Source organism: Bos indicus, chromosome 24, assembly GCF_029378745.1.
Source record: "Bos indicus isolate NIAB-ARS_2022 breed Sahiwal x Tharparkar chromosome 24, NIAB-ARS_B.indTharparkar_mat_pri_1.0, whole genome shotgun sequence".
Lineage (NCBI taxonomy): Eukaryota > Metazoa > Chordata > Mammalia > Artiodactyla > Bovidae > Bos > Bos indicus.
The window spans coordinates 48,740,294-48,759,255 of record NC_091783.1 but is presented as its reverse complement, the minus strand read 5'-3'; the positions used below and the strand labels follow the sequence as shown (position 1 = coordinate 48,759,255).

Below are 18,962 nucleotides of genomic sequence, written 5' to 3'. Positions count from 1 at the left end.
ACTCTCTCCTTTCACTTCAGCTGATTTCCTCCGGTTCAGAGCCTGGGAGAGGTGGGGCAGCTGCTCCTCAGCGCTCAGTATAAATCTTCCAAGAGTTTACTGGCATGAACGTTCTCTCCCTGCAGCCTCCTCTCCCCTGGCCCCGGCCGGGGAGCGTCTCCTCACAGGACATACTTTCCATCCCTTTAATCATCTTTATTGCCTTGCTTTGGACCCTGTCCCGGGTCCACATCCTTTGCGAGGTGTGCTGACCTCACCGGGCATTTGTTAACACGAGCTCCGCTCGGCGGAATGCCGGCTTCCCACTGCTTGTACGTCAGGCTCCCCTTCCACATTCCTGGGCCACACTGCTGCTTTCCGGAGGCCTGCACTGTCCAGGGGCTTGGGCTGAGAGGGGTGACCTGGCCCCTGAGCGGAGGTGTGGCTGACGTGGACGTGGACAGCAGCCTGCCCCTGCCTGGGCCCAGGGGGTGACTTCTCCTGTGGAAGCTCGGGGACTCCCTGAAGCTCCACACACATTCTGGGGACCAGGGGGCAGGCGAGGAGTGACACAGAGCCTCTGCCCTTCCTGACCCCTCCTCAGTCCCCATGTGAACCCCATTTCTCCTTTGGAGGTGCTCCCTACCTCTTCCCTCTGAGGGGAACCCAGAAACCAGGAATTAGCTGCACAGCAAAAAGGCAGCACATAAAGAACGACTGCACTCTGGTAAGGCCAGGAGCAGGCTGGGTCCAATCTCCCTGCTCTATCTTCCCTTTTGATGCCCCTACACGAAGTGCCCGGTGGGTCTGTGTTCTAAGCCCGGACTGCCTGCCTCCCAGCTGGCTGAACACTCACCGTCCTCTGGGAATGTTTCCATTCCACTAAATCCACCAGCTGATGACATTCCTGGGGACTGGACCTCCATCCACCCCAAGTTGTGGCCACCACCCAGCACCCCTTGTTCAAGGGCCTGTGTGTGTGTGTGTGTGTGTGTGTGTGTGTGTGGTGTGTGTGTGTGGTGTGTGTGTGGTGTGTGTAGTGTGTGTGTGGTGTGTGTGTGGTGTGTGTAGTGTGTGTGTGTGTGTGGTGTGTGTAGTGTGTGTGTGTGTGTGTGTGTGGTGTGTGTGTGTGGGGTGTGTAGTGTGTGTGTGTGTGGGGGGTGTGTGTGTGTGTGTGGTGTGTGTAGTGTGTGTGTGGGGGGGTGTGTAGTGTGTGTGTGTGGGGGGGTGTGTTGTGTGCATGTGTGTGTGTGTGTGGGGTGTGTGTGTGTGTGTGGTGTGTGTGTGTGGTGTGTGTGTGTGTGGTGTGTGTAGTGGGTGTGTGGTGTGTGTGTGGTGTGTGTGTGGTGTGTGTGTGTGGTGTGTGTGTGTGGTGTGTGTGTGTGGTGTGTGTGGTGTGTGTGTAGTTGTGTGTGTGGTGTGTGTAGTTGTGTGTGTGGTGTGTGTAGTTGTGTGTGTAGTTGTGTGTGTGGTGTGTGTAGTGTGTGTGTGTGTGGTGTGTGTGTGTGTGTGGTGTGTGTGTGTGTGTGTGTGGTGTGTGTGTGGTGTGTGTGTGTGTGTGTGTGTGTCGGGCAAGGGGTGGGGGGGAATCAGGGACCTTGGGCAAACCTTGCCTCCAAGAAGCTGCACAAGAAGAGGTATTTTTAGTTCTCTGAGCAACAAGCTGGCTGGGCTGTTTCTTGGCTCTCTGAGAACAGTCTCTGTTTAGTAAAGGTAAAACCACAAGCTACCACCTTTATCTAAGAAGAAATCCCCTGTAGAGGAGACACTCTTCAAGCAGAGCCTTCCCCACTGCCTCCCTTCCTTCTTTCCCTCTTTGTCTTCCTCCCTCCCTCATTTTCATCCAGAAATCATTTACGAAGGTTCAAACAAACGAAAAATACTCTAACCCTGCTTTTGCACAAGTGGCCACACATGAAAGAAACGTTCTGCACCTGAACTTTTCCATTCGAAATACACTCTGAAGATCTTTCCTTGTTGGAGAGCCTTTTAGGAAACAAAGTTTCAGCCTCCCAGACGCCCAGCCTCAGTTGTTTGCTCCTATCCAGAGCTACCCCAGGCGCTTTTTTTGGCCCCTTGCTGTCACCCAGTTCTCTGCATCCCAGGGGAGATTCCAATTTCTGCCTTAGTTTAAGACAGCCCCCCCCGCCCTTGACACATCGAGGGCATTCGAGAGAAGCAGCGTGTGCAACTGCTGATCTGTGTGTCGCCGTCACAGCCCGGCCCAGCACAGGCCAGGGACCGGGTGGAGGAGAGACAGAGAGTCCTAGACCTGCAGCTCCAGAGCCTCCTGGAGGCCATGTGTCAAAACACACTCCGGCAGGTCAGAGTCCCCCGAGGACTGCTATTGTGGCTGCCCAGTTGGTGCAAAGAGCTTTCCTCTTCCTCAACTGCAAAACCTGCCCTGGACTCCTGCAGGGATCCAATCCTGGGGCCGCCCCCGACCCTGTAACCAACCCCACTGCAGCCACGTCACCTCTTATTGTATCAGCTAGTGACCAGAAAAGCAAAATGCAGGCCAAGACTGCAGCTACACAAGGGCTGGCAGAGGCAAAGAAAACCCAAAGCTGGCGATCGAGAGTCTCCTACCTTCGGTCATTTCTCCTCCTCCGGAACAGCTTCTTCGTGTGCGCAATCTCCACCTCGTGGGGCATCGGGTGGTAGCCCTGTGTGGTTGGGGGAGGAAGAGGGGCGTCAGTAAATCTGAAAGAGAGCAAAGAACTTCCGGGTCTGAACTAATCTACAACAACATCTACAACAACAAAATGAAACCGAGAGTTTGGAAAGGCTAGGCTCTGACCGCCAAATCCAGATTGAAAAATGGAGAATATTTGAGTCTATGCATTTCCCACCAGGTGATGATGGTGGAATCATAGAACCAAAGAACAGGGGGGTCCCTAGACTTTGTCAAATCCAGCCATTCAAATGAGAACACTCAGGTCAGGAGAGATGGATGAGGGTGTGCAAGGTGTGGCAGAGAATTAGCAAGAGAATCAGACTGGAATCTGATGGTGGACAAGCTAACCCTCTAACATCAGGCCTCCTAACACCAGGGGAATGTGACTATCTTCTCCGAGCTGTGGAGAGGACCAAGGAGGCACAGCCTCCTTGCAAACCCTGAGCCTCATGCAGACGGAATGTGCCAGGATCCAGGTTTCTCCTCATCCTAGTCCAGAAGGCTTCATGCAGTTTTTTTTTTTTAAACCAAAGATCCTTGTTACTTATACTCCTGGGGTGCATTTAGGGGAAACATGCAAATAGCTAATATCTTTTTAAATGTTAAATTGTGGAAAATTTTAAGGTTGGTCTTTTGCATATATTGTCATCATGATAACAACTACGTATATATATGTTTACATCAAGGTCGGAGAGAAGTGTTAGTAGCTCAGTCATGTCTGACTCTTTTTGACCCCATGAACTGTAGCCCTCCGGGCTCCTCTGTCCGTGGGATTTTCCAAGCAAGGATACTGGAGTGGGTTGTCATTCCCTTCTCCAGGGCATCTTCCCGACCCAGGGATCGAACCTGGGTCTCCTGCATTGCAGGTGGATTCTTTACCACCTGAGCCACCAATATATTTACACCGAGGCTGGAGAGAAACCCTTTCCTTACCATGCAGGGCTGATGGGAGTAAAATGCCAGGCAGCAGGCAGAATTATTTGCAGAAGGTGAGCTGATAGCCAGCTCTTTTCTTATTACTCCCCTCTCCCCAGGAAAGTGTGTTCTGGTGGGACACAGGAAAGTACTGCCCTTCTATTATGGTCTGGCTGGGGCAGGGTGGGAGGGCTTGAGTGTACCTAAGGCTGGCGGTCTGCAGGGAGGCAGTGGCCTGGCTTGGACCCGGGACATCTGGGCATGGGTCGTGATGCAGAGTGCACAGCCTGAGCGTGGTCCTCATGCTGCCCACAGGGCCCTGGGTGTGCAGGGGTCAGAGGGTGTGACAGGCCCAGTGTGCTAGGGGAGAGTCCAGCGAGCCCCTAGCTGCACTTTATAGACAAGGAGACTGAGGCCCAGACGCTCAATGGGGACAGTGCATGCCACCCTCTGGATTCGGGCTCCACAGTGGAGGGTCCTGGCGGGCTGCCTTCTCTGGGCTTTGCCCCTGACCACAGGGCTGATCAGCCTTGGACTCTGGTAACCCCGTCAGCCTCGAGGTGCTTCCTGGAGCGGGAATGAGGGCGCTGGGGGGACAACAGACTCAGGAGGACACAGGGACCCTGGCCTCTCAGACGCTGGCCCTAAGACGCCCGTTGAGTCCAGGGAGCGAACAGCACACTTCAAATTTTATTTAATTTACATTATTTATATCGTCGGTCCCTCCCTCACAGCCTGTCTCTTGCCTCCAACAATCGGCCGAGAAGGCATGAATGAATTCCGGCCGGACAGCCACAATGGGGCCCTGAGACCTGAGGATGTGCTTTGTTTAATGGTTTTCTCAAAGGATATTATTTGCTTTCTTTAATACAAAACACAAACAAGGAAAAACACCAAGTCTTCCCCTCTCATTTCCCCTCTCCCACCCTGACCCAGCCCCGGGCTGGCCCCTTCCCTCCCTCCCAGCCTCAGGTCAGCGCAGGAACACACTGGGCGGGCCCAGCGCAGACAATGGCAGGAAGCCGAGGCTCCTCTCAAGCCGGAGGCCTGGACGAGGAGCTGGGCCCCGGGGCCGGGCTGAGGGAGCTGTCCCGATACTTGGCCTTCCAGGAGCTCACGAGGGGCCAGCCTCCCCTGCCCAGGCTCCAGAGTCCTGGGCTCTGAGCTGCATCCTTGCCTCCCCGCTCCCCACTCCCCACGGCCATAGCAGAGGGGAGCTGCCCTGGTGACCCAGACTCATGGAGTTCCAACTCTCTGCCAGGACTCAGTGTGGCCCGGGGGGGGGGCAGGCAGGACCACTCAGGGCTTCTAACAAAGCCACTACTCTGACTTCTGTGTTCTTCCATTGCCTCCAAATCACTAATATGAATGTTCAGTTGAGTTCAGTTCAGTTGTCGCTCAGTTGTGTCCGACTCTTTATGACCCCATGGACTGCAGCACACCAGGCTTCCCTGTCCATCATCAACTCCTGGAGCTTGCTCAAACTCATGTCCATTGAGGCGGTGATGCCATCCAACCATCTCATCCTCTGTCGTCCCCTTCTCCTCCTGCCTTCAATCTTTCCCAGCATCTATATAAAATGTCAGAATAGTTAAAAGTCTGGGCTCTGGAGCCACAGTTCTTGATGGCTATGTGACTTTAAACAGGTGACCTAAGCTCTATGTGCCTCAGTTTTCACATCTGTGAAATGGGGATGATAATAATAGCATCTGCCTCCTAGGGTTCTTCTGAGGGTTAACTGTGTTGATAAACATGTAAAGAATGTACAGCAGTGCCTAGGATGCAGCGAACCTCAGTCAGTATCGCTGGTGGTGTCACTGCCATCCTCGCCATCACCATTTCTCCCATCACGCTGACTCTCTCTGCTCAGGGCTGAGCTGAGTGCATCAGGACAAGCAAGGCTGCTCTGCTTCCTGTTCTCAGGCCCCCAGTCCTGGCAGACAGAGTCCAGAGGAGGCAGTTTATGGGGAAGAGAGTGAAGAAAGCTCAGGTTAGGGAAGATGGAGGGAATTAGCAGAGAGTGTGGGGACCAGGCAGCGTGCTAGGAAAGGGTGGAGGAATTCTGCCTGTGTTCTCTTTGGTCTAAAGCTGGTGGATCCCAGTGGGAGACCAGAAATCAGCTGAACAAAGTGACAGAACCAAGCTTTGCACTCCTGAGGTCTTCCTTCCCCAGGAGCACCCCAAGGCCAGTGCTGTAGAGGACTGGCCCCACCCACAAGGCCGCCTGGGCCCCGGCCTACTGGCACCATGGTGAATAAATGAATGAATGCCTGGGGCACCTGTGTAGAACTTTCAAACCGTCCTGTATAAAACGGGGTGCACTGTATTTATACAGGCTTCACTGGAGGACCTTCTTCAATCAGCCCCTTTGTTCTTCAGATTCAAACTGGCAGGGGTACCACGTGACACACACAACCCAATACGCTGCCCACTACCTCCAAAACAAGGGCATCTGGGTGTCAAGAGAGGCGAACACGAGGCCAAAAGAGGAAGAATGAGGGAGACTGTGAGTTTAGCTAAGACCTGCCATCAGATTAGCTGCTGACCCAGGCTAGCCCAAGTTCTTCAAAGCCACTAGTGAGAGATGAGGCTTGTATGTGAATGTTCAAAGCAGCAGTATTCATAACAGCCAAAAATGGAAACAAATCAAATGTCCTTTAACTGATGGCTGCATAGATATGTGATGGCTCCATACAATGGAGTTATTACACAGCCATGAAAAGGAAGGAAATTCTGATACAGGCTGCAGCATGGATGAATCTTGAGAACATCATGCTCAGGGAAAGAAGCTAATCACCAAAAATCCCCATATAGTTCAATTTCGTTTTTATGAAATGTCCAGAATTGGCAAATGTGCAAACACAGCAAGTAAATGAGTGTCTTCCAGGGGCTGGGGAGAGGCAGAATGGGAAGTGACTGCCAGTGGGCTCCAGGTTTCCTTGGGGGGTAATGAAAACATTCTGGAATTTGGACAGTTGCATAACCTCATGAATATACTAAAAACCATTCACTCATATTATTTTGAAGGGTGAATTTTATGGCATGTGAATTATATCCTAATTTTTAAAAGGTGGAAAAAATTTTCCAGGTAGAGGGAATAGCAAGTGTTTAAAAAAGAAAGATCCAGCCACAGTGAAAAATGTACCCCCCCCCCCGCACCCACCCATTCAATTAGGAAGCAGCTGCCCTAAAACAGTTCCTACAAAAGGGCTGGAAAGGGTGGTATGTGCAGGACCGGCATCCAGTGACAGGAAGGACCAGTAAGGAACCTGGAGAGCAGCATGAACTGGTGTCCCCAGGCCTGGCCAGGGACAACGGGGCTCTGGCTTTAGACCAGAGATTTCTCCCTGCTCTTTAGATATTAATAGAATGTACCCCTTGAGCGGAGAATGGGAAATTTATCAGGTCAGAATGACCATTTAAGAGTACACAGTAGCTTTTGTTCTATTTCTTTACTCAATAAATTCTTCTACCCCATGCTCCGAAAGAGCCCTAGGTGGACATCAGTCCAGGTATGAGCACCACCCCCACCCAACCCCTGCAAATGAAGAAGAGCCCCAGCAGTCTCTGGATCACCAGCTGGTGTGTGAGTCTGCTCAGCCAGTCAGGCGGGCCTCTGCAGCATTTCCCTGGACCCCCCTGGCCCCTGCTCTCCTCCACCTCTCCGCGTGAGAACCCTTCTCCCTGAGCTCTGAGACCTGGCTGCAGCTCCCCTCTGTCTAACCTCTGAGCACTTTCAATAACTAAGCGGGCCTAGGAGACAAGTAGATTATATAAACCAAGCCTCTCCAGGGAGGAAGGGAAGATAATACTCCTTCTGCATGCAGCTCAAGCAGAGGACACGTGAAACACACACACACACACACACACACACACACACACACACACACACACACACATTCACTCCCATCCCAGAGGTCAGCACTGGCCTAGGATGTGGCATTGTGGGCACCATGTTACTGCTCGGGTTGCAGAAACCCATTAATGTAAAATCCGCCCATCCCGAGGCAGGCTGAGGCTAAGACCTCACAACCTGGGACAGCAGGTATTTCTGGGGGATTAAGGCAGGTGCAGCAGAGCTGCTGACCCTAGACTGGGAATACAGGGGCCTTGCCCTCAGACGGCAGCTATAAACAAGCATCTTGGGTCTGAGGGTCATGCAAGCATGCTGAGCAAGCCGACACGTATGATGGGTGGCGCTGAGACCAGCTGACTCTGTGATAAGAGTGATGTACGTCCCCCCAGCCACAGCTCCCCTCCCCCATGCCCCACACTCCCCACCCACCCACCCATCCACCCAGCCCATCCATCCATCCACCCATCCACCCACCCACCTACCCATCCATCCATCCACCCATCCACCCACCCACCTACCCATCCATCCATTCACCCATCCACCCACTCACCCATCCATCCACCCACCCTACAAATATCATTGTTTTAGACACTGCAGATACATTAGCAGAAAAGCAATGGGCAAATGCTTGTTCTTACAGAGCACACCTTCTAATGACAGGAGAGAAAGGAAAAACAAGTAAATAGACAATATGATCAATGATGGAAAATCCTATGGAGCAGAACCAGGCAGGATAAAGGGATGAGGGCCGCAGGGGTGGGGGTGGTCAGGGGAGACGCCTCTGTCGCTTGCCAACTACCCATCAGTCCATCAGTCCATCTGGCCATCGTTGGTTCTTCCTCACCGAAGCAGCTCTGAAGGCCAACCACGTGCCAGGCGCATCAGAGGGGAAATAGCAGAACGAAGAGCCCCAGTTCCAGCCCTGGGAGCTCGGGGGAGCGCAGACGCGCAGGCCGCCGCGTGCACGGAGGTCTCTGGCCGCCGTGAGTGGGGAGCGGGCAGCTCTGCCTGGGGCAGGGGCAGGGAGGCCTTCACCCGGGGTGCTCCCTGAGCTGAGTGCTAATGGGTGGACAGGCGCATGATGGAAGAGAAGAAGGTATGTTAGGACCTCAGCCTGCGGGCCAGCAATACCCGCAGCACAGGTGGGTTGTCTAGAACGAGCCGGCACTGCAGGAGGGGGAGGCAGCACCTGGTGTTCCATGGGCTCCCGACCGCAGTGGCGCGCGGTGCCACCTGTACCGTCCTCTTCACCCCTACAGCGGGCAGAATCGGGTGCCCCCAAAAGACCAGCTGGAGTCCCCACGTGGGTACAGACCGTATTTGGAAAACAGGGTCTTCACAAATAGGATGGAGTTAGGATGAGGTCATTCTAAAGATTAAGGTGGGCCCTAAACCCAATGACCCTTACAAGAAGGAATTTAGAGATTGAGACACAAGCTGTGTGAAAATGGGGGTAATGTTTGGAGGGGGGAAGCTCTGAACCGAAAAAAGGGTAAGGATTGTTGGCAGCCACTTGAAGCCAGGAGAGGCAAAAGACGATTCTTCCCGGAGCCTTCCGGGGGCAGCGGGGGGTGGCCCTGCTGACACCCTGACTCCAGACTTCTAGTATCCAGAACTGTGAGACTGCAAATGTCTGTTGCATTCAGCCACCCAGCTGATGGTACTGTGTTCCTGCAGCCCTAGGGAATGAATCCACCTGGCCCTCCTGTCCCAATCCTACACAGCCACCCAGGCAGGCGTCCACAGCTCAGGGCCTGCCCGATGGCCTCCTCTCCCGTGCTCTCAGCATCCCCAGGTTCTCCTTTGAGATCCTGTTTGACACGGGAGGTCCCTGAGTCTATCTGATTCTCCCTGGTAAGCAAGCGCTACTGATCCCACGCGGTGCTATTCTGGAAACTTCACGGGGTGTTCCTGTGGTGGGATGCCAGGCTCCTCGCCAGACACTTTCAGTCTGGGTGGGGGGCAGTCTTCCAGCCCCCTATCAAACCAACAGCTCAGTCTGCTGCCCAGGTTTCAACCTTCACAACATATCCTGATCTCTTTGAAATGACAGATGCAAAATTCCTACAGGACAGGCAGCATGTGACCTGGCTCTGGGATGATGCTTCCTGGCCAGGCCCCACCCTCCAGGTTAGTTTACCTGGAGGGACCAGGAGACAGGAGGGAAAAAGGGAGACACCTTGAGTGCAGGAGACCTGAGGCTGCAAGTTTCTTTGCTCCCTGGCCACCTGGTGGTGCCCTGGACCCAGGTCCCGGCTGGGAGGCTGCCAGACGAACCCCCTAATCCTAAACCTCACCCCCAGGTGAGTTCAAAGGGCGAGGACCCATCTGGCTCTTGGACCAAGTGCACGAAGCCCTGGAAGGGTTCCGGGCTCAGGTAGGTATTAATTAAGTATCTGTTGAAGAAGAGAAGGGAAGGAAAAGTGGGTGGGAGCCTCAAGCTGGTTGAGCCTCTACTGAGCAAGGTCTCTGAACGGAAATACCAAGAGGAGTGGTGGGGCAAGCACACAGCACACCTCTCCACCTCTTGGGCCCCGAGGCAGGGCTCCGGGACGGTGCCTCACCCAGGGCTGAGATTCCAAAGTCAGCCAGGGCGGGGGGCCAGGCCCCGCACACCCCCTTCACCCTTGCTGCACCCGCGACGTCTGAGACGACCTGACCACGGCTCCATCGGCAGGCCTCTGTCCCCCACCTCTCCAGGGGAGCTCGCCCTGACCCTGGCCCTCTCTCCACGGGCTGGTGGGTGCGGGCCCCCGGTCACTGCTCTGCCTGGTTCCCCTTCAGTCTTGCGGGATGAGGTTTTGAAGGGCCACACAGAGCTCAGTCCCACGGCCGGAAGCTTCACGGAACTCCAGGTCCACTTTCTCCTCAAAGGAGACTTTCCTGATATTCCCGTGACCTGTGACCTCTGACCACTAACCATCCCCCGGACCTGGGTCTGATAGAAATCATCCAGACCTATTCTCACGGATCTGTTGTCTCTCTCACACACCAGCTCTTTGCAAAGGGAAAGTGCATAACACAGAGACAAGAGAGCTTCTTCCCGCCGCGTGAGGATCCCACCCCGACTGTGGGGCCTGCCCCAGCCCTGCCCGACTGGACAGGCCTTCAGGGGGAGCTGGTGCAGCTGGGACATGCGGGGTTGGAAAGCAAGGCTGAGGATCCTGGCCCAGGCCACGGGGCGGCGAGAGGCTCCACGTGCAGCACTATTCAAAGCCATCCTCAAGGTGACTCCAGCCAGAAATACATACAGGGCGACAGGACTCCACTGCCAGGACATGCAGAACATGGTTCTTTCCTACACGTTGGCTGCCTTTCCTAGCACACCGCAGTGTCCTGAGAGGTCAGCCCTGTGGCCCCAGACCCGCCCTCTCCAGACCCCTGCCCACTTGGTTATCCATCTCTCCTGGATAACTGAATCTCCATCCTGGCCTCTTGGAAACCACAGCCCCCTCCTCTTCTTCCCGAGGTTGAGTATCAGTCCCACTTGTCACTCCCGAGAATGCTTTGAAACGCCTGGAAACTAACGGCTTCCTCCTCTCCAGAAAATTCCAGATGACCCGGAGTGGAGGGTGCCATGGACAGCAACCCAGAAGAACTGGATGTTGGTTCTGCTGCAGCCACTGGGTGAGCCCAGGGAGCTGGAGCCCCACGGAGGCAGGACAGGCTCAGGCCAAGCCAGCTGGGCTCCGCAGGCCCTCCGTCTCCAGCCCAACATGGGGAGACATCCCGAAGGCAAACAGTACAAAGGAAATGGAGCACTTGGCAACTTAAGGGGCCATAAAAATACCAAGTACAGCTCCCCTGACAATGAGTTTGTCTCAACAGTGGAGCCTTCCTCTTGCTGGGGTCATGTTTTTTTTCATAGCTTCTAAGAAGCTATCCTACCAAGCTCCACGTGGGCAGGATGTGTGGGTCACGTCCAAGCTGAAACAAACAGGTAATGTTTCTAAAATTCCTGGAATCTCCAGGCTGCACAGCTATTCAGAGCAGCTGACCTGTTTCAGAAAAAAAGGTGGGGGTCGGGCAGGCTAACTCATGTCTCAGTTCGTGATCTTCTAATTTTTCTTTTAATTTATTTGTTTTAATCAGCAGAGACCCTTTTAAGAACAATACCTCAGCTGGAGTCCCAATATGAAAACACAGATAAAGGTCAACAGGGCAGAGGTGCAGAGATTGCCTCTGAGCGATCAACGCTCACCCCCTGCCTCTGGCCGCCCCCCATTTGCACCCTGAACTGTAAACCTACCCTTCACCCACTCTGAAAGACTGGATGTTGGCTCCACAAGACCTGGACATTGTTCCAGAAAAGGAGCGTAAGCAAAGCTCTCTGGTCAGGGTTTAGTGGGGTCTGTGCACACGTGCTTGCAAAGTGGCTTCAGTCGTGTCCGACTCTGTGAGACCCCTGGACTGTAGCCCACCACGCTCCTCTGTGCATGGGGATTCTCCAGAATACTGGAGTAGGTTGCCATGACCTCCTCCAGAGGATCTTCCCAGCCCAGGGATCAAACCCAGGTCTCTTCATGTCTCCTGCACTGGCAGCTGGGATCTTTAGCACTGGCGCCCCGGGAAGCCCAGCGGGGTCTACTGCACATGAATATTCTGCCTGTGGAGAGGTCTTTGGGGTATGGACCCTCAGCATTCATCCAGCAGGCGGGGGTTTGAGCCTGTACAGGGGTGCGGTTACAGAAGGTCAGGTTGCTGGAACGTGGCCTTCCTTAGATGTCCTGAGCTAACAAAACCCATCCCTCCTTTTTCCTTCAAGTTGGGTTTCTCACTGTAACAGCCTCGTAACTTGACTAGTAAACCCCACAGAGCCTTTAGGCAACCCGGGTTCCAGCACGGCTGCCTGACTGGGATACCAGTGGGCAGTTATCTCACCCAGCCCTCTGCTCCTTCTCGTGAAAAATGAGGATGAAAATATTTGCTCTTCCTACCTCCTGCGTCACGTATCTTTAAATATATTTTGAGTTGGGATCTGTTACGTGTGACCAGAAGAGTCCTAAATAGTTCAGATGATGCAACTTTAGGTGTTGCTCCAGCTGATCTTAGTATATCCATGAAGTCCAGCAAAGTAAACATGCGGGTCCCTGACCCTCCCGTGGCCAGCCACGCCAGGAAGGGTCCCCTGGGCAACACCAAATACAAATGACATGGGCTTGATAATTTCTGAGCGAACAGAAAAAATAGATGAGAATGTTGATGCCAAAGACAGGACCTCAAGCTAACAGAAAAATGATAGGGAATTGTGTCTGTGTTATGCGGTATAAAATGTAAAGGAAACAATTACTAAAGTCCTGCTTTTTCAACCATGATCAGTTTCCCATTTGCAACCAAGGTACTCCTGTGATGGGTGTGTGTGTGTGTGTGTGTGTGTGTGTGTGTGTGTGTACATGCATGCCTGCACAGGGAGGGCTGTTGGATGGTGATTATAACCCTCTCTGAGTTGAAGACCATGTGAGACCCAGTGGCTCAGGATCTCATCCAAGTGACAAGCCCAGGACCAAGAGTCTAGAAGCAATCCTAGCTGCATCCCCCACCACCATCCCCCCTCCAGGGCTCCTGTTGATGCAGCGACAGCCACATGAGCATGGAGCTGGCAGCCAGATGCTCCCCACATCCTTGATAAGTGGTTTTTACTGGGGGTCCTGGAAGTGCTGCTAACCTGAAAGGGCAATAGCTCCCTGCTGCTGCAGACCAGAGGCAGGAAGGTGCTCTAGAAACACACCAGGTGCAAGTGATCATGGGAAAGACACAGGGTCTGCTCTGCAGCCTCTGGGAAAGTTGCCTGGGCACCTTTGGACATAAGTGGCCTGAATTCTGGTCTCTAACTGGATGGTGCATCCATGACAGAGATAAGACCCAAACCCTGGAAAAGCCCATAAAGCTTCCCCATTCATCATTGTTGGACAACTAGCATCTATTATATATTTCCTCCTCATCCTAGTACTAATACCAGTAACTAAAACTCAAGAGAAGACCAAGTGATACTCACGCTCTGGTCTCTGAGGGCAAGTGATAGTCTTTGTCAGGGAGGAAAGCTGTGAGTAGTTTTATGTCCTTGGGGAGGCTGAAAAAGCATCTTGGGAACTGAGGCAACAACGGATTCTGGAGAAGGAGTGAGAACTCTACAACACAAGATACCCACCACGTTCGGTGAGCACACGGCACGTCACAGACAGGGAAAACCCAGACTCCTCCTGTGTCCCAAAGAAGTCCCGGGCCACCGGGAGCACAGATACACAAGCAGAGTTACTAGTCCAGACCCAGGGGAGTCACAGAGACACCCACGGGGCAAGGAACTGGTAGAGGAAGGAAGGGGTGCCCAAGACTACCCTTCGAGTTACTGGAAGGCTCTGAAGTTAACAGAAGCAGAACCAGAAAGGCAAAGGCCCCAGCGGAAGCTACGAGGAGGAATATCTTAATGGCTTTGTTCTGGCCTCTCCTGAAAGTACTCTGGCGTGGCTCATTTTATAAGTGGGCAGTGGTCAGAATACAGTAAGAGTGAGGGCCTCGGTGGGTCATGGAAGGGGCCTTTGCCCCAAACACCTCTGCCGGAGACGCTGAGATCCTGAGGCGAGTTCCACTGTGCAGGGAGCGTCTTCAAGGCCACCTGTGAGCAAATGGTTCGTCGTTCTGCATCCACAGTGCTGGGCCAAAGCTGGCTGGTCTGGTGACATGGGGAATGGGACAGGAGACTGTGACAAAGGAGCACTCAGGAGCAGCGGGGTGGCTGTCGCAGGGTTTGCAGAGCCAGTCTCAGGTGCTTTAAGCAACAGATTCGGGGCTATCAGGCAGAGATCGGAGTCAATCGGTTTGGCTTTAAATACCATCACTGCCACCTACTGTGGGAGCCTGGCTAGATCCCCACCCTCCTGAGGGCTTCTATTTTCCTCTTCTATGAAAAAGTAGTATTTCAGAGGACTAGCAAGAGGATAAAAGGAGATCATCTGACGTATAAGGATAGGCGTAAGGATAAGGATACCATTGCTTCATGGCACATAGATGGGGAAACAACGGAAACAGTGAGAGGCTATTTTCTTGGGCCCCAAAATCAATGCATTGGTAAGTGCAGTCATAAAATTAAAAGACACTTGCTCCTTGGAAGAAAAGTTATGATCAACCTAGACAGCATATTAAAAAGCAGAGACATTATCTTGCCAACAAAGGTCTGTCTAGTCCAAGCTATGGTTTTTCCAGTAGTCATGTATGGATGTGAGACTTGGACTATAAAGAAAGCTGAGCACTGAAGAATTGATGCTTTTGAACTGTGGTGTTGGAGAAGACTCTTGAGGGTCCCTTGGACTGCAAGGAGATCCAACCAGTGAATCCTAAAGGAAATAAGTCCTGAATATTCACTAGAAGGACTGATGCTGAAGCTGAGACTCCAATACTTTGGCCACCTGATGCGAAGAGCTGAGTCATTGGAAAAGACCCTGATGCTGGCAAAGATTGAAGGCAGGAGGAGAAGGGGATGACAGAGGGTGAGATGGTTGGATGGCATTACTGACTCTATGGACATGAGTTTGAGTAAGCTCTGGGAGTTGGTGATAGACAGGGAAGCCTGACACGCTGCAGTCCATGGGGTCGCAAAGAGTCGAACGCAACTGAGTGACTGAACTGAACCATAGGATAGGCAGCACCAGCAGTTTCCCAACTGCGCTCCTATCCTCTGCACACCCCCACAGCCCTCCTCCTTTTTAGGGCACAGTCTGAAATTCCAGGCTGGGGAGCACCCCATGTGCACACAGAGACCCTGCCCTGAGACCTCCTGACTTTCCATCCACAACCGTTTAGAGCCCGCAGGGAAGCCGCAGGCCAAACCCCAAGTAACGCCATCCTAGAACGAGGTCACTCTGTGTCCACCAGCCAGCCACGACCTGAGCTCCCAGGCTGCGTTCAGAAGAGGCTGAGCCACTGGCATAAACACCCACCCCTGCCCTACAGCACAGACACTAACACCCAGGGGAATTAACTCGTGTGGTCACACAGCACATCGGACACTCTCTTCTTAACACTCCAGCCAGGTGTCTGAACAGACTAGGTAGCTGCTAGCAAGCTTGCTTCTCTAGCCACCCTGCCAACTTTCAGGGGCTCAGGGGCCATGCTGCCTTCACTTCCACAGGCCCCACACTGGCTTAGACATCACAGTCTTCCATGACTGCTTGTTGGATGAAAAGTTAAGATGACCGACAGCCCTGAATGGACCAGAGCTGGGCCACCTGCATTCTATCTATCACCAACAGGTGGTCGCCAATAGATAGGTGGCCCATGGGCACAGAGCCCATAAGCGGCGGCTGTCGACCAGGCACGAGTTCCCGTGCTGCAAGAAGCCAGGATGCTCCCTTGCCTCACTGGTCCTTGATCTGTAAGCACAAGGCCCAGTGCTCAGCAACTCCCCTGTGGTTAGTGGAAATGGAAAAGGTATTGAAGACGTGGACCGCCCAATCCTTGGTTACACCGCAGGCTCTCTGAAGACCATGGTTACTGTTCCTTGGCCGGCCTGCCCTGAAACGATGGCACTGTGGGTGCTCAAGGCCCACGGATCGGTCCCACAGGCACCTAGGTTGTGACAGCTGTCTCACTGCTGCCAACTCCAGCAGCAGGCCAGAGGCAGGGCCAGCCAGGCGGGAGGGGGCTTGCTTCCCCTCGCTGAGCCTCAGGCCCCTGTGCTCTAAAATGGAGAGCCTAAACCTACGTCCTTCGTGAGGATTAAATGAGATGCTGGGAGTCAAAGGAGATGAAATACAGAGAAACATCTGGCCAGTCCTGCCACACAAGTTTACTGGACTCAAGTGGGGGTGTGCCTGTGCCCAGCCTAGCCCAGAGACAGCAGGGCCCGAGTGACCCTGAGGTCCTCAGAGCTGAGGCCAGACAGGCTGAGAGGGGTCAGTCCCACCAGCGGAGGACTGCGATCTGCAGGGATCACACACTGCAGAGAGTCCAGGAGTCCCAGTCTGCTATGGCAGGGGGATGACTGGGTGGCAGGCTCCAAGGAGGCAGTCCTGGTTTCCTTAAGAGACTCAAAACAAAGCTTCTCCTGCCCAAGGCAGTTGTGAGAGAGGCTGGCCCAAACTGCGTGGGAGGCAGGCACTGATGGGTGGGCGGGGGCGGGGGGGTGTTCCCCGGTCAGTGGCCACTCCTGGGTGTGGCCACTGCTTTTTGCTCTGGATTTGTGCTCTTTGCCTGGTGTGAAAGCACCGGGGTGAAGGGGAATTTGGGATGACAGCCGCACCCACAGCCCAGGCACAGCCGAGGGGACTCCAGGGGAGACCTCGGGGCCCGACCTTCCGTGTCAGAGCCTTTAGTTTCATGTCCAAAATAGCATCTTACATGTTGCAGAGATGCAACAAGAATCTTCCACTTGTCTGATGACGCAGATGGTTGGGGGCGGGGACGTGAAAGGTAGAACAGGTGTGGGAGACAGCTCAGACTCGAGAGAGACCCTGCCTTTACACCCTTCAGCTCAGCTCAGCCGCTCAGTCGTGGCCGACTCTTTGCGACCCCATGAATTGCAGCACGCCAGGCCTCCCTGTCCATCACCAACTCCAGAGTTCACTCAAACTCATGTCCATTGAGTCGGTGATGCCATCTAGCCATCTTATCCTCTGTCGTCCCCTTCTCCTCCTGCCCCCAATCCCTCCCAGCATCAGGGTCTTTCCCAATGAGTCAACGCTTTGCATGAGGTGGCCAAAGTATTGGAGTTTCAGCTTTAGCATCAGTCCTTCCAATGAACACCCAGGACTGATCTCCTTCAGAATGGACTGGTTGGATTTCCTTGCAGTCCAAGGGACTCTCAGAGTCTTCTCCAATACCACAGTTCAAAAGCATCAATTCTTCAGTGCTCAGCTTTCTTCACAGTCCAACTCTCACATCCATACATGACCACTGGAAAAACCACAGCCTTGACTAGATGGACCTTTGTTGGCAAAGTAATGTCTCTGCTTTTCAATATGCTATCTAGGTTGGTCATAACTTTACACTCCTTAGCTGTTGGCAACTGGCTCTACTGGCTATCTCCAAGGCCAGCTCCAGGCAGCAAGAAGATAAAGGAAGAGATGGGGAGATGGGCAAGGCGAGGGCATCCTTGGGCTAGAGTCTCATGTGGATGAGCTGGGCCAACAATGAGGGGAAGTGAGCCTGCGAAGTCTTTCCTTCCCCTCCAGTCCTGCCCGAGAAATATGCTCCCTTCCACTGAGTGAGCAATTCCGTTTTCCTGGATGGTATTCAAAAAGTCTTCTTACCATAGAAGGAACTAAATTATATCTGCCAGGATCTCGAGCTACGATCATGATAATAACAGTGTCTATCACTTACGGAGGCAGGCAGGGTTCCGAGTTTCCCATGTATTAACTAATTTAAACCTCACCAGAACCTTGAGAGGGAGATGCTATTATTATCCATTCTCTACAGGAGAGGAAAAGGGGGCTGGGAGGATAGATTAAGCAGATTTAACAGCAGATCTAATGAAAAACAGCGAGTGTGTGGTGGGTGAAGCTGGGACATTAACTCAGAGGCCTGGGATGGATCCGTAACAGAATGCCCGTTAGAGCCACAGATCTGAGACCCAGAGCCAACCAAGCAGGAGCTGATCCAGAACTTCAGGGCTGCAGACCCCCAGGTGCCACCCCAGTGAACTGTGCACAGCGACATCACAGAGCGGGCACTCAGCAAGCACTGGCTAACGGAAGGAGAACACGAACAAGCGGAGTTTTCAACGAGCCATGGAAGGGGCTGGCCCACGAGTGGCTTTCCCTGGATTCACTCTGCAGACCATCACCGCATGGGAAAGTGAAAGTGAAAGTCGCTCAGTCGTGTCCAGCTCTTTGTGACCCCACGGACTATGCAGCTACACAGTCCATGGAATGCTCCAGGCCAGAATACTGGAGTGGGTAGCTTTTCCCTTCTCCAGGGGATCTTCCCAACCCAGGGATCGAACCTTGGTCTCCCACATTGCAGGCAGATTCTTTACCAGCCGAGCCACCAGGGAAGCCCAAGAATAATGGGGTGGATAGCCTGTTCCTTCTCCAGCATATCTTCCTGACCCAGGAATTGAACCGGGGTCTCTTGCATTGCAGGTGGATTCTTTACCAGCTGAGCTATCAGAGAAGCCCCCATCATAGCATAAATTCACAGGGTTGTTGTTAGTGGGCTCTTGCTTCTTCCCTCTCCCTCCTTCCACATTAAGTCACTAACAGCAAAGCTGCCACGCTAAGTATTAATATGATCGGTATCGTGCAAAAATAATGGACCTCCCTAATGGTGTGCCATCAAAAATGATAAAGTCTAAAGAACACGGTCTTACCGAGGTTCCTAATTAAGAAAGATGGGAAAACAGCAGATAGAAACGAGTTCCTAAAAATCTGCTGGCATGCAAAAATTTTTCTGTATAGAATTGTGCTTTCACTATCTTAGGAAATTCTAAGTCCTATGGCAAATACCTTCGGTAAAAGAAATAATTGCCTCCAACTTATTAATTTTTTAAGTGAATACTTTAAGGACACGGGTTATACCTCTCTCTGACTACAGGAAATG

General features: G+C 53.1%; 1 protein-coding gene across 7 annotated transcripts in view; it reads right to left on the bottom strand.

The window, feature by feature from the left end:
- Positions 1-18,962, bottom strand: part of CTIF (cap binding complex dependent translation initiation factor) — a 324,401-nt gene that overhangs the window by 144,811 nt on the left and 160,628 nt on the right. For all 7 annotated transcript variants that reach the window (XM_070779021.1, XM_019986752.2, XM_019986753.2 and 4 more), the window contains one exon: positions 2,569-2,645. In XM_070779021.1, coding sequence (XP_070635122.1) covers positions 2,569-2,645 — 77 coding nt within the window. The remainder of the gene's footprint in view (positions 1-2,568; positions 2,646-18,962) is intronic.